We start from the raw sequence: 24932 nt of genomic DNA on the forward strand, positions 1-24932 counted from the left end.
GGTATAGTCTCAACTCTCGCAGGAGAGGATACCAGTTGCTCTTGGGCCAGTTGGGTGCGACCAAGGCTACTTGTCCCTTGAAGGATCTCAGTTTGTCTAGAACTTTCAGCAAAAGATTCACCGGGGGAAAGAGATAAATCTTTTCCCAGGTGTCCCAATTCTGTGACATGGCGACTGTGGCGTAAGCCTGAGGGTCTAGATTGGGAGCCACATATACTCTCAATTTGTGGTTGGATTCCGTGGCGAAGAGGTCCACTTGGAGACCGGGAACCTGAGAGAGAATCCACCGAAATGACTTTAGATCGAGTGACCATTCCGATTCTAGAGGGGAGGTCCGGGACAGGGCGTCTGCCACTACATTCCGGACTCCCGCCAGGTGGACAGCTGAAAGATGCCAATGGTTCAAGGTTGCTAGGGAGAATATGGCTACTAGAACATGGTTCAGAGGCCCTGCCTTTGACCCGCCTCTGTTGAGGCAGCGGACCACCACTTCGTTGTCGAGGACCAGACGAAGGTGTTGTTTCTTGGGAAGAGCAAGACGTTTCAGGGATAGAAGAACTGCCATGGCCTCTAGCACATTGATGTGAAATTGGTGGAACAAGGGAGTCCAAAGACCTTGAACTTTCTTGAGCTGAGAATAACCGCCCCAACCTGACAAGGATGCGTCCGTGTGAATGATTAATTTTGGAGGCGGAAATCGAAGGGGAACTGACTTTGACAGACTGTTTGCTCTTGTCCAAGGAAGAAGTCTTTCCCGTAGAATGGGAGGAAGGCGGACTTTCCTGTCCCGGAGCTTCCGGTTCGCCCTCGAACGCCAGACACGATTGAAATCTTTCCATTTTGCCTTCAGAAGAAGATCCGTCACTGAGGCAAACTGAAGGGACTCCAGAATCCTCTCTTGGAGTCGTCTGGAACTTACTTTGTCTTTGAGAAAGCGTTTGGTGTTCCTTGCAATCTCTAACCTCTTGGGTCTGGGAAGACACAGAGTATGAGATATAAGATCCCATTGCAGGCCGAGCCATTGGAACTTCGATTTTGGAAGAAGACGGGACTTCTTGAAGTTGATCTGGAAGCCTAGAGATTGAAGATAATGGATGACTTTGTGAGTGGCTTTTAGGCAATTTTGGGAGGTGTCTGACCAAATGAGCCAGTCGTCCAGATAGGCTACTACTTGAATCCCTTGATTCCTGAGTTCCTGAACAGCGACTTCTGCTAACTTTGTGAAGATCCTTGGGGCGATGTTGAGCCCGAAAGGCATCACCTTGAAGGAGTAACTTTTGTCCCCTAAGCGAAAGCCTAGGTACGGACGGAAGTGTCTCGCTATCGGGACGTGATAATAGGCGTCTGTAAGATCGATAGAGGTGGTGACGGCCCCACGGGGAAGTAAGGTCCGCACCTGCGAGACGGTAAGCATTCGAAACTTGTCGCATTGAATGGACAAGTTGAGAAGGGATAGGTCTAGAATCACTCTTCTCTTGTCTGAATCCTTCTTCGGGACACTGAACAGCCGACCTTGAAACTTCAGGTGTTTCGTTTCTAGTACGGCGTTCTTTTGTAAAAGATCCTGGACAAATTCGACCAGGTCCGGAGTGGAATGTTGACGAAATTTGTTCGGAGGAGGAGGTCCTTGAATCCAACTCCACCCCAGTCCCTTGGAGATGAAACTGAACGCCCAGGGACTGAACCTCCATTTGTTGCGGAAGGAATAAATTGTTCTGGTTAGAACCACGGTGGTAGCCTCTACCTCTACCATAACTCTGGGAAGAGCTATGAGCCTCATACGACTGGTTAAAGGCAGGAGAAGTGGCGGAGGCACCAGAAAGCTGGCTCTTAGGAAGCAGAACGGTGACATAGTCGTCCGAAGGAGCCTGGGAGGTGGAAGGCTGTGCCGGGGCAACAGGAGATGGGGAAAGAGGCAGCCGGAAAATGGGCGAACCAGTCTGCTGTTGCCTGAACTGGGTGGAAGTATATGGACGGAGCTTCTTCCTACCCCGGGCTTGGTAATTTGCAGGGTCAGATTTACGTTTAGGAGTCAAACCCCAACAGGTTTTAAGGCTCTGGTTGACTCTAGTGGCCTCCGCCAAGACTTCCTCTACAAGGTCCTCAGGGAAGAGGTTTGAACCCCAACAGGAGGACCGGATCAGCTTATTAGGTTCATGCCTAATAGTCGCCTCTGCCAGGACATGTTTGCGACACTTGCGTTTAGCAGTAGCGAAGTCATACAGGTCATAGTATAATGACTGCAACGTAGCCTTGTTGAGAGATTTAAAAATACTCTCAGTATCGTAAGTCAAGGCTATCGACTCCGTGGAAGTGGCCAGGTTCAGAGTACGGCCAACGCGTAGGCGAGAATCATACTCCTGTTTAATGAGGGATTCCGGGAGACGGGGAAGCCGCTCATTAAACATTACTGAAGCACAGTCTGCTGCTAGCTTTCCAGAGGTAAATGTGGTATGAACGTTGTCCCAACACTCAATGCCTGAAGGAAGAAGGAGGGAGATTGGATCCACCTCTCGGATGGGAGGCAAGGGCTTCTCCTCCAGAGCATATTGGAAAGCAAGCTCTGCTACCTTATTGACACATGGAGTCACGGTGTTTTTGTCCATTAGGAACATTGTAAAAGAGCTCTTATAAGGCGTCAACATAGTGTTGGTGCAGCCGATGTCATTCAGGAATCTGGCCCACACAGATTGGGCCTGCTCTTTTGGGAAGATGACTGTCTCCTTGGGGACCTTGTCTAACCGAACCAAAGCTTCCTCGGTAAGCCTGGCATAACCATGAAATGGAAATGCCAGACCAGGAGGAAAGAATTCCAAGTCCTCTAGGGGACGAGTGCCAAGACCCTCCAAAGTTAACATTCCGTCTGAGAACGGGGAATGAAGAGCCATACGCCAAGGGTTGTTTTTGGCAAACTGCGGGAGCTTAGAGGCATCCGGGATGAGAGAGCTTTGGACCCGCTCCGGAGCACCTTGCTCTAATGCCCCAAGTCTCTGACCGATGTTAGAGAACATCGTGTCCATCTTAGACTGTATCTCTGATACAAACTTAGCCTGCATCTCCGACACGATGCGAAGCATGGCTGATTCGGAAAGGCCCGGGCTAGCAGCAGGTGTGGCGGAATGAACTCCCGGGTCGAGAGACTTAGAGGAGGAGCCAGAAGCCTTAGATGACAGGTTTGTATTCTGTTTAGAACCATGAGAAGCCTTATGAGGCTTATGAACTTTAGGTAAGGTTCTAGACTTATTCTTGGGGGGAACCGGGTGTGATCGTTGGGACGAATCACGGTCCCCAGAAAAACCATGGAAGGAAGAGCGATCAGAAGAAGAAGAAAGAGAGGGGCTGAGGATAGGGATCTCAGCGCCAGAAACACCTGCCTCACTTACCACCCTACCTGTATCTGGATCATCCCATAACATGGGTTCCACGTCAAGGTTCATGGAGGCAACATTGTCTTCTAGATCTCCGGGGGCGTCCGACGGATCCTGCTCTGGATCAATAAACCCCGCTATGGTGGCATCAATGTGGGCAATGATGGGAGCTGCAACATGCCTAGCCACAGCGGCTGAAGACTTGGCGTTGGGGTAAATCAGGGAACAGTAGTCCTCGGAGAGGACGTACGGCCGCTTGGACTTCACGTTCCGGGCAAAACCACCAACCCACACTTTCAGTGTGGCCCGAGCCGCAGACTTTTGCTCCGGGGATGCCTGAAATAATAGTGGGAATTATAAAAGGGCAACCTCCCAGTGGTCCTTCAAGACCATAGATATCTTACTAGTAGGTTGGCCAAGGCACCAGCCGCCCGTTGAAATACTACCGCCAGAGAGTTATGGGGTCCTTTGACTGGCCAGACAGTACTACGTTGGATCCTTCTCTTTGGTTACGGTTCTTTCTCTTTGCCTACACATACGCCGAATAGTCTGGCCTATTCTTAACAGATTCTCCTCTGTCCTCACACACCTGACAACACTGAGGTTACTAAACAATTCTTCTTCGCTTAAGGGGTTAACTACTGCACTGTATTTGTTCTGTGGCTACTTTCCTTTTAGTAAGGGTAGAAGAGACTCTTTAGCTATGGTAAGCAGCTCTTCTAGGAGAAGGACACTCCAAAATCAAACCATTGTTCTCTAGTCTTGGGTAGTGCCATAGCCTCTGTACCATGGTCTTCCACTGTCTTGGGTTAGAGTTCTCTTGCTTGAAGGTACAATCAGGCACACTATTCTATTTAATTTCTCTTCCTCTTGTTTTGTTAAAGTTTTCATAGTTTATATAGGAAATATTTATTTTAATGTTACTCTCCTTAAAATATTTTATTTTTCCTTCTTTCCTTTCCTTACTGGGCTATTTTCCCTGTTGGGGCCCCTGGGCTTATAGCATTTTGCTTTTCCAGCTAGGGTTGTAGCTTAGCAAATAATAATAATAATAATAATAATGTATGCCAAAAAAGGTAAGATAAATAAGAAGGCAACATAGCCAACGGGACTCACCGAGTCAGATCCAAGGGTGGTAACGAGGTCAAAACAGACCACACAGTTATCCGGGTGCCATACCACGACATCCTCCAGCTGCACACCGCAAAGGGCGTGAGACCGACAGACGGTATGGCCGCAGGGCTGATGTAGAACAGCTGCACAGGCTGTCGTCTGACAATGCACCATCTATAAAAAGAATAGTATATGAGAAACTGTAATTCTCTTAAGTAGGGGCGGGTCTTGAGGACCCGGCCTAAACATAAGTCTAGCTTAAGACTAAAGTAAATAGTATATGAGAAACTGTAATTCTCTTAAGTAGGGGCGGGTCCAGAGGACCCGGGCCTAACATAAGCCTAACACAAGATTAGGGCTTAACTGTAATATTCTTAAGTAGGGGCGGGTCCGGAGGACCCGGCCTAAACATAAGTCTAGCTTAAGACTAAAGTAAATAGTATATGAGAAACTGTAATTCTCTTAAGTAGGGGCGGGTCCTGAGGACCCGGCCTAAACATAAGTCTAGCTTAAGACTAAAGTAAATAGTATATGAGAAACTGTAATTCTCTTAAGTAGGGGCGGGTCCGGAGGACCCGGGCCTAACATAAGCCTAACACAAGATTAGGGCTTAACTGTAATATTCTTAAGTAGGGGCGGGTCCGGAGGACCCGGCCTAAACAAAAGTCTAGCTTAAGACTAAAGTATAGCCATCCATTCCGGTCGAGCCGGGAGTATAAAAAAGGATGCAACAACAAAAATTTAAGACACAGGGTGTCTGATTTCCCGGGGCGAGGCTAAGCCCCGGGCCGGGAAATAAAAGTATCCAAAACCAATTCGTATAGGAACTCCGGGGTAGTGATCTGTCATATAATCATCATAGGAACTGTTATAAATTAAATAGGGGGGCGGAACTGTAGATAAGAACCGCCAACGGAACCCAGAGGGTTTCATATAACATAAACCAGTGTGATAAGTGAATATAAAATAGGGTGCACCGGGATCCAACTCTGTTGACCGGTGGCCAACCAGATTAGACAGAGCCGAACCCGCCGGGACACCCGGAGGACAAAGTCCATAAACACTGAAATACCCCCTCTACAAGGAGGGAAGGCAACGGTCCCCTAGGGAAGAGGGGGAGAGAAGCCTAGCCACCCACCTAGCGAGAGGGGGAGCATGGGGGAGAATCACGTGATACGGAGCAGCAGGGCTACCCACTGACGATCCCCAACCAGACAGATCAAACGGAGTAATAGCACAATATTCATTATAATAGTAATAGCGTTGATAATATAAAATAAACACATAAAAAATTTTGGGCAAGGCATGCAACATAATAATTAAATCACAAAAGACACACCTGATGGCTTAAAATAACATTGCCGCCTAGCACGAAGGTCGGCAGCCATAACGATACGTAAATGATATCGGCCCAAAATTTGAACCACGAGGGTTCTAAACGCTAAATAATGAATATCCATAATAACAAAGAAAATTTAATAATACATATAGTAACACCGCGAGTGAAACTAAAAGCTCTCAAAACAGGAGTACCAACTGTAAATGGAATCAAGCAAGATCGGTATGAACGAAGAGAATACACTCCTATAATTCAAATATTAGACGATCTAGGTTGCTCAAAACACAGCAAAACACAGCTTGGTACTTAACTTAGACGGTGTCTCCAGGGAAACCGACGAAGAAGCCATAATCCAAAGAAAATAGCGAAAAAACGAGAGCACAACAAAAAAGCGGGTTACACACAAGACGTGCTAAAAGGAGTTGGGTTCTGAGCGGATGCATTGTTAGTAGTACCGAGTGAGGAACGGCTCTCCTCTATTGGGGTTTCTGTCGTGGATGAATCTAAATAGTGCGGGACCTCTGGATTATACGCCCAATTTTATACCGACACCAATAGGTGAGCGAGCTAGTTAACCTAGCACTCCTTTACATTTTTTCTCTGGTATATTTAGCAGTAAATTACCTAAGAATAAGTGCTAAATGGAGCTTATTCACTGGGCGGCACAGGTTCGAGCCCAGAAAAGAAAAATTTAGTTTTAAGTTTATTGTAAAGTTAAGTGTTAATATTTCCTGCCATTTATTAATGAGTTTCTTAATATTAATTGTTAATGTTTTCTGCCATTTATTCTGTTTTGTATACAGTAGTAAAGTGTTTATGTTTCTACCACTTGTTACCGCTTTCTGCTGTTAGTCATCCTCCTCTTTCGCCCCACCATTCCCTCTCTGACATCGCCTACTTCCAGAGGTGAGGTTCCACATTTTTTTTACTGTTTTCTCTAATTATAAATTTCTTTTACAGGTTACCAACAGTTAAGTTATTATTAAATAATCAAAATAATTGCACAGTAATTCGTTGAGTACTGTATAGTGGAGTAGATCCTTCTTATAATCATTTATTGTAGTGTTTTTGCAGGTCCTGGAACAAAGTAGGCTATTTACTTGTAAAAGATGACTCACAACATGAAAAAATCATGGTACGAAAGCCACTACGGAACCAATTAATTTTGTTTTGTGAGGCATTACTGTATTTGAGTTCATAGTTCCTAAATATTTAAATGATTTTACCTCTTTAATCCTTCCTCCTTCCAATGATATTTCCTCTTCTATTGCATATTACATTCTCATCATCTCTGTCTTTCTTCTATTAATCTTGAGCCCCACCTCATGTGATAGTTTATGCATTTTTGAAAGCAAGCTTTGCAAATCCTGTGGCATTTTGCTAATAAGAACAGCATCATCAGCATACTCTCGATTTGCTAATTTCCTGTTACCAATCTAGTCCAATCCCTCTCCGCCATCCCCAACTCATCTACGCATTACAAAATCCATGAGAAGGATAAACAACAGTGACAACACATTCCCTTGAAGTACTCAACTGTTTACTGGAAATTAATTTAATAGGACTCCATTAACATTAACTTTGCACTTGCTATACTCAGTGAATAGACAATCAAATTTACATATTCAAGAGGAACTTCATAATAATGCAGGACTCTCCACAAAATTGGCCAGAGCATACTATCAAAGCTTTTTCCTAGTTCATAAATGCCATTAAAAGCGGATTTCTATATTCTACACATTACTGTACCACGTCTTAAAATTAAAAATTTGGTCAGTACGACTTCTACTTTTTCTAAATCCTTCTTTCTCATTTCTCAGCTTTTCATCAATCTTTCTCTCTAGTCTCTTTAGAATGAGCATCCTATATATTTTCATGACAACTGACATAAGTTTGATGCCTCTGTAATTATTCCAATCAGTCAGATTTTTTTTTGCCATTTTCACCAACACTCCTAGCTTCCATTCATCAGGTTTGTCATGCCATATTTTACAAAATAATCTTGTAAGTATTCTCAGTCAGTAAATTTTTGGCCAAAATCATCTCAGCAGTTATTCCATTGAATCCAGGGGCTTTCCATCTCTTAGGTTTTTTAATGAGAGCTTTGACTTCAAACACACTGAATTCATTTATGGGCACATCAAGGTCTTCCTCAGCTTCAGGTATATCAACCAAATTATTCCCTTCATATCTCCTATTCATGACCTCACTAAAGTGTTCCATCCAATGTTGTCTTTCTTCATCTTCTGTTGTTAAAACAGATCCATCTCTCTTTTTAATAGGCATATGCTTATTCTTTTTTGCCCCAGTAGAGAATTCATTAATAATTCCAATGAGTATTTCTTACACCATAGCCACTACCTGAATTCATAGCTTTATCAGCCTATCTGCTTTCCTGTCTAAATACTCTCCAGTCATTCCTGGCTTTTCTCTTGACCTCACTATCAATACTGGAATACTTAGTATGCTCTACCTTGTAATTTTCATTACTTCTTCAAAAACTTTAAACAATCAGTTTCTGTCTTTGTCTCCTTTTTATAAAATCCCAGGTATCATTTGATATCCATGGTTTTCTCCTTGTAACTGCATGTCCCATAACTTCACAACCATCTGACTGATATATGTTCTTAATTTTACGCCATTCTTCATTAATTGTCTGCTCTTCATCTCTTCAAGTCTCTAAGACCAAATTGATTCCTACATTCAATTGCAACTGTTTCTCTGTGCTCATCTTCTAGAAGCTTGGTGTATCAAACCTAGGTATTCTATCTACATTTCTATTGGGAGCTTTGTTTTAATTTCAGTGTATGCCAATATCTGCACCTCTATAACTTCTTACATTTCTCAGAGTCCTCCTTCTTTCTTTATTAATAGCTATGGGATCTATTTGGTTTTTTAAATGGTCACATGGTGAAGTCCATCTATTTCTGCGGACATTCTTGTGCTGGAAAAGAATACCTTCAATAGCAAGATTGTTTGTTGAGCAAAAACTTATATTTAATTCATTTTCATTTGCAACTTCATCAAGACCCTCAACACCCATCATATTCTCTATAACTTGATTATTCCTTCCAACTTTAGCAATTTTCATATCTCTCTATGGGATCTCATCTATCAAACTCTGCAGTTCTTCACAGTATTAATCTTTCTTTCTTCAGGGGAATCATTTGTTTGTGCATAGCTAACTACTGTATAATACTCATATTGCACTGCTTTGATTTAAAATTTGCAATTAACAATGTACTTTTTATAGGTTTCCATTTTGTTAATGCATTTTCTACTCTTGGTATCATCATCATCACTACCCCTTCTCTTCCAAGTCCATTCCTTCTTGCCTTCTTGAATAGATATATATATTGCCTTGGTCTAAGATTCCCTTACCAATCCCCTTACAACATGTTTCACTTAGGGCCAAGATATCCAAACTATGTTTCATAGATTCATTCTCCACTTGCTGTATTTTCCCAATCTGATTCATGGTTCTAACATTCCAATTACCAATTTTCAATTTTTCTTTAGTATTTATGAATCGGAAGATTCTTAGCACCAAGCTACGACCATGTCTGAGGGTTATTTTGTCATTCTCACTTTCCATTGACTGACTAAATCCATAGAGGATTCATTGGCTAAATTCATCCAAGGATAGCCAGTTCTTTGTGATGCACAGTGCCTATATAAGTACAGGAAATAACCCCTGCCAGTTCATACTGATTCCCATAAGATCATCTGTCAGGTATCAAGAGTAGAAGTCGTAGAGACATTTTGTCTATTGCCTTAAACCCAATCCGTCACCATGCTTCTAGTGACTTCATCGAGAATTAGGGAGGCATTTCCTCCACACCCAAAGTTCTCATTACTCCACCAGGTTGCTCATCTGCTTAGACAATTGGAAAACATGGATTGCTAAGGTATACCGACTAGCATGGTAACCATACTACAATTAATAAAACATAATACTTACACAAGATTGAAAGACAATCTGCTTGTAATTGATAACCATCACTATGCTATTTAGATGAAAAGTACGAAGGTAACAAATTAAAATTCTGATGACACAATGATGATAAGAATTTTTGAAAAATTAATAAAAGTGAAAACTATTTAGACAATTCAATCTCTGAATAGAGTTGAGGAGGTTTATTATGCTGGGTATGTGACAACAAGACACAAAGGAATAAGAATAGCAGTTACTCTCAACTGATGAGTCAAGAGTACACATCATTCTACTTTTTCTGTCTCACAGACATCAAAAGGTGTGTGACTTGTTAAATTTAAAATTGTGGATTACGATTAATTATGACTGATGGGTTTGTCATGATACAAAACATACAAACTGTACATTATGAGCAAAATTAAAAAGAGTGGCAAACTTCCAAAAATGTGAATATGTTACAAAAAGAATACGGTACAAACCCTCGAGATTTATCAGCTCCCACTGACCAATCTCCTAAGTAAGAGAACTCAAGTTTGTATAGTTAGGAAAAATACAAATTACTTTCAAGTTTGTCATTTTTGTTTTTATGAAGCTTGTGTTTCTTAAAATCTATAAAACCTAAAACATTTATAGATAAATTATTGACTTACTTTTTGCCTTCTTATATTTGGCCAACTCACTGTTCACTTCATTTGTTGGAAATGGACAAAGAGCTTCTAATCTGATGATAGCAGTATCCTTAATGCCCCTGGCTTCTCTTTCTGCTGCTAGTGTGTAGTAATGCTTCCCACTCACAAATACAACTTTTCTCACATCATCAGCGTTGACCTCTCCGTCACCTGTTTGGTAAACAATTACAATGACTTGATAGATTGATGTTACTCAATAATACTCTATATCATAATAATATAGTACATTTGATGATATATGGACATTAGTTCAAATTGCTTAAAAGCTACTGGAATATTATACAATAATTCCTCTACATATGGTCAAATAAATTCCAGGAGAGGGTTCTTAAGTATAAAGGTTCTCAACTCCAACTTGATAAGCTTAGGCATCCAGCTCATTGCTGTTAACTGACCAATCTACATTGCTTTCAATATGTTGGTTTTCCTAACACTCATGAAGTAGGCGACATGTGCATCATGAATTCATACATCTCTTTCTTCTTAATAAAATACTTAAAAAGGTTTTTCTTAATTACACATACAGCATTCATCTCTAAAAGTCTATAAATCAAATGCCATTATCTTGGGGATTTTTTGCAATACTCTAATTTACAAAAAAGTTGACAAGAAAAATGACAAAATATCTATGCATATAGAAAACAGTAATTCATCAAAATCCAAAAGAAGCCTACCAAACACAAGTTATAAAATTAACCGACAAGGGAAAGATTTATTGAGTAAATAAAGTGAAATGACACCAACCACCATCAAATGGAAAAAGAAACAACATTTCAATAGTAAAATTATTTCTATACAACATTCCTCTAATGTTCATAGTTCTTCTCTCTCAAAATTGGGTAAATACCAAAGTATACTGAATAACTAGAAAGATCCCGGTTTTCTGTCCTTGTGATTGACCTAACCCTCTAGTGAAATATTGAGTTAATCTGGCAGTTGATACAAATTATCCAAATTAGAAACAAGTGATACAGTAATTTGACCAGAGGTAGGACTCCCTCATCATGAGGAGCCTCTCGTCTCACATTTGCCATCCTTTTAAAATGCTAACAGAATCCTATGCCCCACATATAGGAAATTTGCACTAAAGATCTGTGTGGTGTATGGGCACCTCTTAAATGATATCGTGCTAGTTTCATCATTATTTACCCACAAAATTTGAACATACAGAAAGAAATTCCTTCTCGCAACAGATAAAATGTTTGTATACTGATTTGAATTATCATGCTCCTGTAATTCTTGTATTCTCAGTTACTTGTAACCTGGGGTATTTATGTAGATATCTACATTATTAAAAACTAGTATTACATCAATCAATAATCAACAAAGAATAAGGGAATTTCAGTACCAATCACAGGTAAAAAATGTGTTCCTGGAGCCATATCTTGTAAACTGGAAGTAGCTGCAGGTAAACGTAGAATCATCTTTGGACCAGCAATAATGAGAGGTTTCCTGTAGTTTCTCAGCATCTGCAATAAAAATAAAATCTTGGAACAAGTGATATACCAAGATGAAACACTATCTACATAGTCCACATAAATAGTCAGCATTTAAAAATTCAACATAAATCCCTTGCTCATTCAAAATATTTAAAATCATCAGTTAAATTTTGTTACTTTACAATCCACAAATTAATCAATGCAACAGTAACTTGGTCTTTCAAACTGCAGAAGTAAACATACCAAGGTAATTCAAGTTAACAGGTGTCAATTTTAATTTCAAGAAACAACAAAAAAAGGAAAGGATAATGTAAGTGCAGCAATATATATGTTTATACACTATTACTATTTATTATATTGAACTAAGAGATTTAGGTAACTAGAATAACAATAAAATACTAGCCAAAATGGCTAATGCATGTAGTGCAACATGTTAAACTAGCCAGAACATAGGAACAACAAGATAAATGAAATTGTAAGCAAAGTGAGCCATGGCAGAGCAAAGACCAATTGAACTAAATGATTAATTAGCTAATCATAATAATGACAACATGGTTATCATGCATGGAGAAACTTGTATTGCTTGCCAGAACAATGGAGCAATGAAATAATGTCAAATTGTGAGTCACAGCAGAGAAAAGACCAATAAGTAATTAAATACTGTTAATTTGGCAGACAAATACAGTATACCAGTAAATATGCTCAATCAAGCAAGGGATTTGGTAATATGACAAGACACGGCTACTCAATACTTAGATATAGGAAGGAAAAATCCCATTTTCTATGTGCACTGAAGGCCTGGTCTGCCAATCTATAAAGACTCCAAAACTTTTCTCGCTAAACTTCTGAAATCATCAAGCAAGACAGTGATCTCTACAGCTATTGGGCTCCTCAGGGCATCATCATATTGTAGTTGACATAGATCTCTAGGTAGACACCAAACTATTTGAAGTGGGGAGGCAGGAGGGACACACTGACTTGGAGGGATGTATCAAATAAATTTCACTAAAATTCAATTCGCTTTGATGAATCTCATCTCTTCTTCACGCAAAGAGTTAACTACTACACTGTAATTGTTCAGTGGCTACTTTCCTCTTGGTAAGAGTAGAAGAGACTCTTTAGCTATGGAAAGCAGCTCTTCCAGGAGAAGGACACTCCAAAATCAAACCATTGTTCTTTAGTCTTGGGTAGTGTCACAGCCTCTGTACCATGGTCTTCCACTGTCTGGGGTTAGAGTTCTCTTGCTTGAGGGTACACTAGGGCACAGTATTCTATCTTATTTATCTTCCTCTTTCTTGATAAAGTTTTTATGGTTTATATGGGAAATATTAATTTTAATGTTACTTTTCTTAAATTATTTTATTTTTCTTGGTTTCCTTTCCTCACTGGGCTATTTTCCCCGTTGGAGCCCCTGGACTTATAGCATCCTGCTTTTACAACTAGGGTTGTAGCTTTGCAAGTAATAATAATAATAATAATAATAATAATAATAATAATAATAATAATAATAATAATAATAATAATAGGTAACATTTCCAACTACCCATATGCCCAGTGGTTGGAGAGTGTAGTCAGAAAACCAAAACTATAGCCTCTCCTTAATATTTCATAACATAAATTAACTTTTGACTTCAAAATAACCCATAAACTACAGCACTTGACTTATTTTCCCATCCAAAGAAAATTTCTGACTAGAAATTAAAGTAAATCCATAATAAATATCCATCACAACCACAGCTTTTACAAAATTTTAATTCAGTACTTATTTAACAAAATCATAACACAAATATATAAAAGGAAATTTCAAAAACTGCAAATACTACCTTAAAAAAAATAAAATTTATTTTTACCTTGAACTTTACGATTATAATTCGCATGACCCTTAAATTGCATAAACCAAACCCTACAAACCCCAAAATCTTCTCTTTCACTTCCTTCCCCCTTTTCCCTTTTTAATGACACAAACATTTTGCTCCTAAATTAACTTCTGGTTCACTGGGATACACCATTGATTCTGGTCTTCCAAACAAAGAACAGTCTCTATACTGTATCTCCAAAAAGAGGCAGCTATGCTGCTTTGTAATCACAGTCGATTTCATGAGCCCAAATCCTTTCCCATGTTTAAATGGTTCAATTGGAGTATGCTGCTGATTTTCATTGGTGATTCTCAATTTTATGTCCAGTTCACAATATCTAATTTCAATTCCTCAATGATGGATTTCCTTTTCTTAAAGGCCCTGCTATCTATTTCTGCCTTAAGCTTGGGAGCCATGTGGAGAAGGAAAATTTTACATGGAAAAATTACCAGAAAAGCACAGAATACAACAAAACCATTTAGACTCTGCCCACTGATGAGAAATAAATTTTTCTGTCCGTTATTACCCAAAATGAGATTTTCCAGTACCAATTAATAATAAAATTAATTATAATTGTCACTAGGCATAATGAAAAATGATTAGATAACAGGTTACGGCTATCTGAATCTAGCCAAAGTTTGGAAGGCTATCACAATCACAACTTAAGCTCCACTACTGTTGCCTTCTGGAGAAATTCAGTAAAACTGCTTGTAGTATGTTACTAGAAAAAAATATTCAGTAACAATTGTAACATAATTGGAAACTGTAATCGACTGGATAGTTATACAAAAATCTTTTATGAATTGACATAATTTAAACAAAACAACACAGAATAATGGTTTTAAAGGACAGTGATGTACTTCCCTAAAATTTCTCCTAATAAAATAGAGGTTAAAGCAAAAAAAAAATGTATATTTCTATAGAAAGGGTATCATTATGAAAAAAAATTGTTGCTGTCCTTTAATAATCTTGAATGGCCTAACTCTTCAGCAACTGAATCTCTATAATCTACAAACTATTTCAATTCAAGACGTCAATCATCAATATATAACAAAAATAATCACAGCAGTCTCTCATTCATTCTAAACTACAATAGGATATTGTGCTATGCATTTTATTTTACCTGTCTCCTAAGAAGATGGAAATACTGAGCAGGGGTTGTTGGATTTGCAATGACCCAGTTCACGTCCTCTCCATCTGGAGCAGTTTCACTTGAATCACAATTCTGCAAAAAACGTTCTATGTGGCATGATGAGTGTTCAGGACCAGCACCATCATAACCATGAGGTAGAACCATTGTAAGGCCACTCTGCAACAACCACTTCCCTGAAGAAAAAAAATCATAAAACTATCAAAATATTTTTATTAATGAGTTGACTGTAGATAAACCTATCCTAAAACTATTTATAAGTTGTGTGTGTGTGAACTAAGGCAGAAGAAAATCAGCCTTCCTAATAAAATTTATCATCCTAATACTTGTTAGAGATTCATGTGCTAGTTTCCTGAAGATTAAATAATTGACAAGAATTTTTAAAATATCCAACATCATACCATCTTCCCAAATTTTTCATAAGTTGTCAACTGGAGAATTTATCAGATATGCAAAACCGTGAGAAATGGGGATGTAAGTGGGAGAACTCATGAATATCTGGTAAGTCCTGAAATAATAAATCTTATCATAAAACTTATATCTATTTCAATGACCCTTTATAGAGATTCATGTGCTGGCAATTAGATTGACCGGGAGAGTAGGACAGCGGCAACCAACAAGATTAAAATAAGATAAGACCAACATGGGATATTCATGGCTTATACTTCTGAATTTAGTTCCATTGAGTATGAGGTTGACCTAACCAACCCTCAGCCATGACTTGTTTGTACAGAACTAGAAAAGACACCATTTCTCCAAAGATGTAAGACCAAAAAAAGAAGGAACTACTACAGTACACATTTCAACAACAACAAAATGTTATTTTTATAATAAAATAAATTTTTTAATATACTTACCCGGTGATTATATAAGCTGCAACTCTGTTGCTCGACAGAAAACTCTACGTTAAAAATCCGCCAGCGATCGCTATGCAGGTAGGGGGCGTACTACAACAGCGCCATCTGTCGTGCAGGTACTCAGTACTCAATGTAAACAAAGAACTCAATTTTCTCCTCGGTCCACTGGGTCTCTATTGGGGAGGAAGGGAGGGTCCTTTAATATATAATCACCGGGTAAGTATATTCAAAAATTTATTTTATTATAAAAATAACATTTTTCAATATTAAACTTAGCCGGTGATTATATAAGCTGAATCACACCCAGGGGGGTGGGTAGAGACCAGCAATAATTGTTTACATTATTATGAGCTAAGGATTTTTTATTTCATTTTAGCAGTTATTCAAAATAACAAACATAAAATAAATAAGTACCTGGTAAGGAAGTCGACTTGAACAATTACTCTGCCTTTTTAAGTACGTCTTCCTTACGGAGCCTCGCGATCCTCTTAGGATGCTGAGCGACCCCTAGGAGCTGAAGTATCAAGGGTTGCAACCCATACTACAGGACCTCATCAAAACCTCTAATCTAGGCGCTTCTCAAGAAAAGAATTTGACCACCCGCCAAATCAACCAGGATGCGAAAGGCTTCTTAGCCTTCCGGACAACCCAAAAACAACAATAAAAAACATTTCAAGAGAAAGATTAAAAAGGTTATGGAATTAGGGAATTGTAGTGGTTGAGCCCTCACCCACAACTGCACTCGTTGCTACGAATGGTCCCAGAGTGTAGCAGTTCTCGTAAAGAGACTGGACATTCTTAAGATAAAAAGACGCGAACACTGACTTGCTTTTCCAATAGGTTGCGTCGATTATACTTTGCAGAGATCTATTTTGTTTAAAGGCCACGGAAGTTGCGACAGCTCTAACTTCGTGTGTCCTTACCTTCAGCAAAGCTTGGTCTTCCTCATTCAGATGGGAATGAGCTTCTCGTATTAACAGTCTGATAAAATAGGATAAAGCATTCTTTGACATAGGCAAAGATGGTTTCTTAACTGAACACCATAAAGCTTCAGACGGGCCTCGTAAAGGTTTAGTTCGTTTTAAATAGAACTTAAGAGCTCTTACAGGGCATAAGACTCTTTCTAGTTCATTTCCAACCATACGATAAGTTTGGAATATCGAACGATATTGGCCAAGGCCGAGAAGGCAGCTCGTTATTTGGCTAGAAAACCAAGTTGTAGAACATGTAGCCGTTTCGGATGAGAATCCGATGTTCTTGCTGAAGGCATGAATCTCACTGACTCTTTTAGCTGTGGCTAAGCATACCAGGAAAAGAGTCTTTAAGGTGAGATCTTCAGGGAGGCTGATTGTAGCGGTTCGAACCTGTCTGACATAAGGAATCTTAGTACCACGTCTAAATTCCAACCAGGTGTAACCAAACGACTCTCCTTCGTGGTCTCAAAAGACTTAAGGAGGTCCTGTAGATCTTTATTGTTGGAAAGATCTAAGCCTCTGTGACGGAAGACTGATGCCAACATGCTTCTGTAACCCTTGATAGTGGAAGCTGAAAGAGATCGTTCTTTCCTCAGAAGTAAGAGGAAGTCAGCTATTTGAGTTACAGAGGTACTGGTCGAGGATACGGAAACTGACTTGCACCAGTTTCGGAAGATTTCCCACTTCGATTGGTAGACTCTAAGGGTGGATGTTCTCCTTGCTCTAGCAATCGCTCTGGCTGCCTCCTTCGAAAAGCCTCTAGCTCTCGAGAGTCTTTCGATAGTCTGAAGGCAGTCAGACGAAGAGCGTGGAGGCCTTGGTGTACCTTCTTTACGTGTGGCTGACGTAGAAGGTCCACCCTTAGGGGAAGTGTTCTGGGAACGTCTACTAGCCATCGAAGTACCTCGGTGAACCATTCTCTCGCGGGCCAGAGGGAAGCAACTAGCGTCAACCTTGTCCCTTCGTGAGAGGCGAACTTCTGCAGTACCTTGTTGACAAACTTGAACGGAGGGAATGCAAATAGATCTAGATGTGACCAATCTAGGAGAAAGGCATCTAAATGAACTGCAGGGTCCGGGATTGGTGAGCCAAATATTGGGAGCCTCTTGGTCATCGAGGTTGCGAAGAGATCTATGGTTGGTTGGCCCCAGGTGGCCCAAAGTCTCTTGCATACATCCTTGTGGAGGGTCCATTCTGTTGGAATTATTTGTCCCTTCCGACTGAGACAATCTGCCATGACATTCAAGTTGCCTTGGATGAACCTCGTTACTAGTGATATGTCTAGACCTTTTGACCAGGTGAGGAGGTCCCTTGCGATCTCGTACAACGTCAGAGAGTAGGTCCCTCCTTGCTTGGAGATGTACGCCAAAGCCGTGGTGTTGTCCGAGTTCACCTCCACCACTTTGCCTTGAAGGAGAGACCTGAAACTTTTCCAGGCCAGACGTACTGCCAGTAGCTCCTTGCAGTTGAAATGCAATGTCCTTTGACTCGAGTTCCATAATCCCGAGCATTCCCGACCGTCTAATGTCGCACCCCAGCCTACGTCCGATGCGTCCGAGAAGAGAACGTGGTTGGGAGGCCTAACAGTCAGGGGAAGACCCTCTCTTAGGTTGATATAGTCCTTTCACCAAGTCAGACAAGACTTCATCTTTTCGGAAACCGGGATCGAGACCGCTTCTAGCGTCTTGTCCTTTTTCCAGTGAAAAGCTAGATGGTATAGAAGAGGACGGAGGTGTAGTCTTCCTAGTGACACAAATTGATCCACGGATGACAGCGTCCCTACCAGATTCATCCACAGCCTGACTGAGCAGCGTTCCTTCTTCAGCATCTTCTGGAAGGATAGCAGGGCTGGGGGCTGATCGTCTTGTTCAGCAACGTCCTCATCAGAGGGTTCCTCATCCGAAACTGATGAGGAAACGGCAACGGAGTGGGCAACGTCTGACTCGCTGAATCCGGTCGCACTGGTGGATGCGTGACGGAGCCGGACGCAATATCATGGAACTGCTGCACAGTCTGTGAACTGTCAACAACCATGGGTGCGCGAGGAAGTACAGCGTCAACCCGAAACTGTCTAGACCGTCTGGGTTGTGCAGTCAACACCCTACCGGGTTGCTGAGGTTGACGCACTGCATCACAACAAGTCACCTCTGCTGGTTGTTGAACGTCCTGAACGTCAACAACCACCTCCGAGCGTCGCTTAACGTCAACGTGCGGCTGGCAACCCACACTGGGTCGCATCGGTGGAGGAACCACCTCAACTGGCAGACGCGAGTAGGTTACCTCAGTGTCAACAGGGCGCACAACCGACCGGTTGGAAGGTTGTGGGCCAGAAGGTTCTTCTCCGCAATTAAGTCCTCTATCAAGGACGCAAGCTTGGACTGCATGTCTAGCAGCAAAGCCCAATTAGGGTCTACGGGAGCAGGTGTGGCAACAGACGGGGTTAGCGACTGAGGCGGAACCGTTTACCATCCCTGAAAGCCTTGTTATGCGTGACATAATAGTACAGCAAAACTTCAAAGGCTCGACAACAGCTGAGAAGTTGACCTGTAAACAACTTGGAGCGTCTCCTGGCTAGGCGCCAGGGAGAGTCTACCAGAATTGAGAAGTCTATCTGGGCAGAGGCATGAACTCCCAAGCTGATAACTTCTCTCGTGTCATATCAGACTCTCGCTCTATAAACCAGTTTAAAAGAAGGGAAAGCAAAGGCTGTATCCCCCAAACTCCTCCTGGTGAAAAAACCAGTCGCCTAGCCAACGTAACGCTCTCTAGGAGAGCGAGAGAGCACTAGCTTAAAAACAACGGCTTCGAAGTAGCTAGGCCTAGTGTAAGTTCTGACGTTTAGGCGAACGAGGAGCAGCAGTTACAAGATCCGGACGAAGATCCTTAAAAAAATCATCATGATTTAATTAAAGTCCATAGGAGGCTAAGCAGCTTAAGGCTCCTCTCCATCTGACAGAGTCCTCAAGGGAATATCAGTAGGAGGGAGAACAGCAACTTCCTCATCTACAGGAACCTTGTCCGATAAAAGCCGAGTCTCTCACTGGTGTATTAGTAGCGGACCAGAACGCAACGTCATGTAACTGCTTGACAGTCTGTGAACTGTCAACAACTGAACTGTCAACCACAACAGGTGCGTGAGGACGTACAGCGTCCAATCGAGACTGCTTTGACTGCTTAGACTGAGCAGTCAAAACAACACTAGAATGCGGAGGTTGACGCTCCGCGTCAAAACAAAACAACTTAGACTGTTGTTGTACCTCGCGAACGGCAACGGAAGGTTCCGTGCGTCGCTGAACGTCAACATGCGGCTGGCAGGGTACACTGGAACGCATGGGTGGCGGGACTCTCTCAGCTGGAGTGCGGCAGAAGGTCGCCTCAGCGTCCACAGGACGCACAACCGTGGTTGGTTGTAGGCTAGAGGTTGGTGCAGTGTCAACCTTCTCCGCACGAAAGTCCTGCATCAATGACGTTAACTGAGACTGCATGGTCTGCAGCAAAGACCACTTAGGGTCTACAGGAGCAGGTGCGGCAACAGACGGTGTGACTGCCTGATGCGGTACCGCTTTGCCTCTCTTAGGAGGTGAGCAGTCGTCGGAAGACTGCAGCGAGTCCGAACTGACCCAGTGGCTACAACTGGGCCGTTGGACTTGCGCGGAAGGGACCGACTTGCGCTTAAGAAGCCGCGAGACCTTGGTCCATGGTTTCTTACGAGAAACCTCTTCCGCAGACGAGGAATAAATGGGCTCTCTCGTCTTTGTGTGGGTGGGGCGATCTTGGGTAGATACGCCCGAAACCACGGAGGGAACGTCTGTTCGCTGATTAAAGCCTCTCGAACCCTTTGGTCGTACGACATTGCTTCTCCCCTGGGCTTGGGAGCTTGCAAGAGGTCCCGGACTGGGAGGACGACAGGCACGAACAGACGAACCCTCGGACGCAACACTGTAACACTTTGCGCCTCGGACGCAACACTGTAACACTTTGCGTATATCACTTTATCACTTCGATTTTCTGTTTTGCACTTATTTCTACCTGAAACACGCAATTCTACCCTTCATTAAAAGGTAGTAATTGCGAAATTAGTCGTATAATGCAAGCTCATAATACCAGCAAAAAACAGAAAACATATCTTAAGATAAAAAGAAAAATCAGTGGCTGGGAAAGAGACTAAACACTAGTTCATATAACTACGTTTTCAATCTCTCACCGCACATAGCCTGGGGACGAGAATAAAAACTAAAAACGTTTTATCCTTCCTCCCCGTACAGAGACTAGGGACGAGAGTAACACGAGAACAACGTTACCCGCTTGAACGGAACGTTTACTCTCCTCTCTCTCCCTCCGTCTCTATCTCTCTCTCTCTTTCTCTCTTGATTTCGCACCTAAGAGAAGAGCCCAATTATATATCGTCAAAAAAAACATGTTATTTGACTAAAGGAAAAAACTGAAAGGTTTTTCAAAATAAAAAGTTCCTTTAAATTAGAATTTAAAACATTTAAGCTAAGAAAGAATGAACAAAACGTCAGAATCGATTTACTCTTACTGCAAAGTGAAACCGTGATACACTCTCTCTCTATCGTAACGATAGAGCGCATGTTGAACGTCCTGAACGTCAACAACTGCGTAGCATAAATAAACTAAACGTTAGTTCGTCTTTGAAAACAGTACGAAGACTATCAAAGAAATTCTTTCATAAAATATTACATTTAAAAAGTTTTAAATCCTTAGCTCTTTAAAAGCTAATTACGATATAAAGGGCTCAACGTTGATTAACTTCGGTTTCCAAGTTAGGACCGCCTACTCTCAGGAAAGTTCTATATAAACAAAACATTAAAATTATTTTATATGTTTATAATAAATGGAAAGTTAATCGAAGAGGCCTAATAAAGGCGGAGAGATATAAAATATATAGAGGAAAATCTATAACGTGATATAATTACTAAAAAGCCTAAACATACTTCCGTCTAAGGGAAGGGTCGGCCATTTAAAAGTGAAAGAAAGTCCATACTATCTTTGTCACCATAATTAATTCTATCCAAAACGATTCAAGTTTTGAGATGAAGATAAAACACCTGCATAGCGAAAGCTCAAAACTAGAATAGTGTACTTCACCAATAGTTGTGAAAACAAATCCAGTTAGCACAGCGAATTAGTAGGTCTTGCCGGTAGCCCGACAGAGAGAAAATTGAGTTCTGTGTTTACATTGAGTACTGAGTACCTGCACGACAGATGGCGCTGTTGTAGTACGCCCCCTACCTGCATAGCGATCGCTGGCGGATTTTTAACGTAGAGTTTTCTGTCGAGCAACAGAGTTGCAGCTTATATAATCACCGGCTAAGTTTAATATTGAAAAATATAAATTAGCACCAAAGCAAAACTTAAGAGCAACAGACCTGATTGATATTACAAAAGTTTCCAAAAAAATCAAGGATAAAGAGGTATAAAAGTCATCAATACCCCTACAACTAAAGTATGATATACCTCTTCTATTCATCATAATGAATGAAAAATATAAAACACTAACCAGACCCTTAACCAAGAGCAGACCATATTGCATAGCAAGGTTACAGATCGATACAAAACAGGTAGGGTTAAAGAAAATAATAGTGCTTTTCTTGAAAGGTAAAAAAATTGTAAATGCCAATTACATACAGTGATCCCAGACATTGACTTTCTTAATTATCAACATTAGACAAGAGGAAATGGGATGAAGGGAAAGGACAAACTACACGTCCAACCAAAAGGACATAAGGAAAACACACTTGAAAAAAAGTCTCCTGTCTATTGCTAAAGAACTATCAGGGGGAGGTGGTCTTAGCAGTATCCAGAGTCAGGATGTGGGCACAAGATAGGAATGTGAGAAAACTAAAAAATACATATACAGCTTGCAGCTAAAAAGTTCTATATATATATATATATATATATATATATATATATATATATATATATATATATATATATATATAAATAGTACAGTATATAGAAAAAACTATACTCAAGCTGATAAACATATGTAGCATTCAGAATACTGTAGCCAATACCAGGCAACCAGCATAAAACACATGAGGAATGACACATGAGGAATGACAACACAAATATTACTGTACTACAACAATGCTGTATCCTACAGAGAGGATATATGGAAGTTGATGCTAATAAACATGGAATTTATAAAAATTTCTTTCATATTAAGTGTTGAATTTTAACATTTAAAAACTAGAAATACATACATATACCAAGGCACTTCCCCCAATTTTTGGGGGTAGCCGTCATCAAACAAATGAAACAAAAAAGGGGACCTCTCCTCTCTCCGTTCCTCCCAGCCTGACAAGAGACTCAACTGAGTTCAGCTGGTAGTGCTAGGGTGCCACAGCCTACCCTCCCCCGTTATCCACCACAGATGAAGCTTCATAACGCTGAATCCCCTACTGCTGCTACCTCCACGGTCATCCAAGGCACTGGAGGAAGCAGCAGGGCCTACTTGAACTGCGTCACAATCGCTCGCCATTCATTCCTATTTCTAGCACGCTCTCTTTCCTCTCTCACATCTATCCTCCTATCACCCAGAGCTTTCTTCACTCCATCCATCCACCCAAACCTTGGCCTTCCTCTTGTACTTCTCCCATCAACTCTTGCATTCATCACCTCCTTTAGCAGACAGCCATTTTAAATTCTCTCAACATGGCCAAACCACCTCAACACATTCATATCCACTCTAGCTGCTAACTCATTTCTTACACCCTTTCTCACCCTCACTACTTCGTTCCTGACCCTATCTACTCGAGATACACCAGCCATACTCCTTAGACACTTCATCTCAAATACATTCAATTTCTTTCTCTCCGTCACTTTCATTCCCCAAAACTCCGATCCATGCATTACAGTTGGTACAATCACTTTCTCACACAGAACTCTCTTTACATTCATGCCCAACCTTCTATTTTTTACTACTCCCTTAACTGCCCCCAACACTTTGCATCCTTCCTTCACTCTCTGACGTACATCTGCTTCCACTCCACCATTTGCTGCAACAACAGACCCCAAGTACTTAAACTGATCCACCTCCTCAAGTAACTCTCCATTCAACATGACATTCAACCTCGCACCACCTTCCCTTCCCGTACATCTCATAACCTTACTCTTACCTACATTAACTCTCAACTCTCACACACACTTCCAAATTCTGTCACTAATCGGCCAAGCTTCTCTTCTGTGTCTGCAACCAGTACAGTATCATCCGCAAACAACAACTGATTTACCTCCCATCCATGGTCATTCTCGTCTTCCAGTTTCAACCCTCATCCAAGCACTCTAGCATTCACCTCTCTCACCACTCCATCAACATACACGTTAAACAACCACGGCGAAATCACACATCCCTGTCTCAGCCCCACTCTCACCGGAAACCAATCGCTCAATTCACTTCCTATCCTAACACATGCTTTACTACCTTTGTAGAAACTTTTCACTGCTTGCAACAACCTTCCACCAACTCCATATAACCTCATCACATTCCACATTGCTTCCCTATCAAATCTATCATACGCTTTCTCCAGATCCATAAACGCAACATACACCTCCTTACCTTTTGCTAAATATTTCTCGCATATCTGCCTAACTGTAAAAATCTGATTCATATAACCCCTACCTCTTCTAAAACCACCCTGTACTTCTAAGATTGCATTCTCTGTTTTATCCTTAATCCTATTAATCAGTACTCTACCATTCACTTTTCAAACTACACTCAACAAACTAATATATACCCCATGAATTACAACACTCATGCACATCTCCCTTACCCTTATATAGTAGTACAATACACGCACAAACGCAATCTACTGGTACCATTAACAACACAAAACACATATTAAACAATCTCACCAACCATTCAAGTACAGTCACACCCCCTTCCTTCAACATCTCAGCTCTCACACCATTCATACCAGATGCTTTTCCTACTCTAGTTTCATCTAGTGCTCTCCTCACTTCCTCTCTTGTAATCTCTCTCATTCTCAAACCAGAAATATCATAATAAATTCCAGTAAAATAGCTTCCTTGTATTAACATATAATGTTATTTTTTAACATCATATAATTCATTATGCAAAGAAAGTGAATGACTTTGTGACATAAGGGACACTAACTTAAAACAGGGTTGGCTATTCTTGGTATACTAGATCATGCCATTACCACAGGAGAAAAAGTTCTTTCTGCAGT

The 24932-nt window shown here is 41.0% G+C and overlaps 1 protein-coding gene across 1 annotated transcript in view; it reads right to left on the reverse strand.

Annotated features, from left to right (window-relative positions):
- The window catches only part of LOC137618107 (2-oxoadipate dehydrogenase complex component E1), a 447864-nt gene that overhangs the window by 27015 nt on the left and 395917 nt on the right, over positions 1 to 24932 (reverse strand). The window contains exons 14-16 of the mRNA XM_068348104.1: positions 14862 to 15064; positions 11792 to 11912; positions 10405 to 10593 (exon numbers count right to left, since the gene is read on the reverse strand). Coding sequence (XP_068204205.1) covers positions 10405 to 10593; positions 11792 to 11912; positions 14862 to 15064 — 513 coding nt within the window. The remainder of the gene's footprint in view (positions 1 to 10404; positions 10594 to 11791; positions 11913 to 14861; positions 15065 to 24932) is intronic.

The sequence above is a fragment of the Palaemon carinicauda genome, chromosome 24 (assembly GCF_036898095.1).
Source record: "Palaemon carinicauda isolate YSFRI2023 chromosome 24, ASM3689809v2, whole genome shotgun sequence".
NCBI lineage: Eukaryota > Metazoa > Arthropoda > Malacostraca > Decapoda > Palaemonidae > Palaemon > Palaemon carinicauda.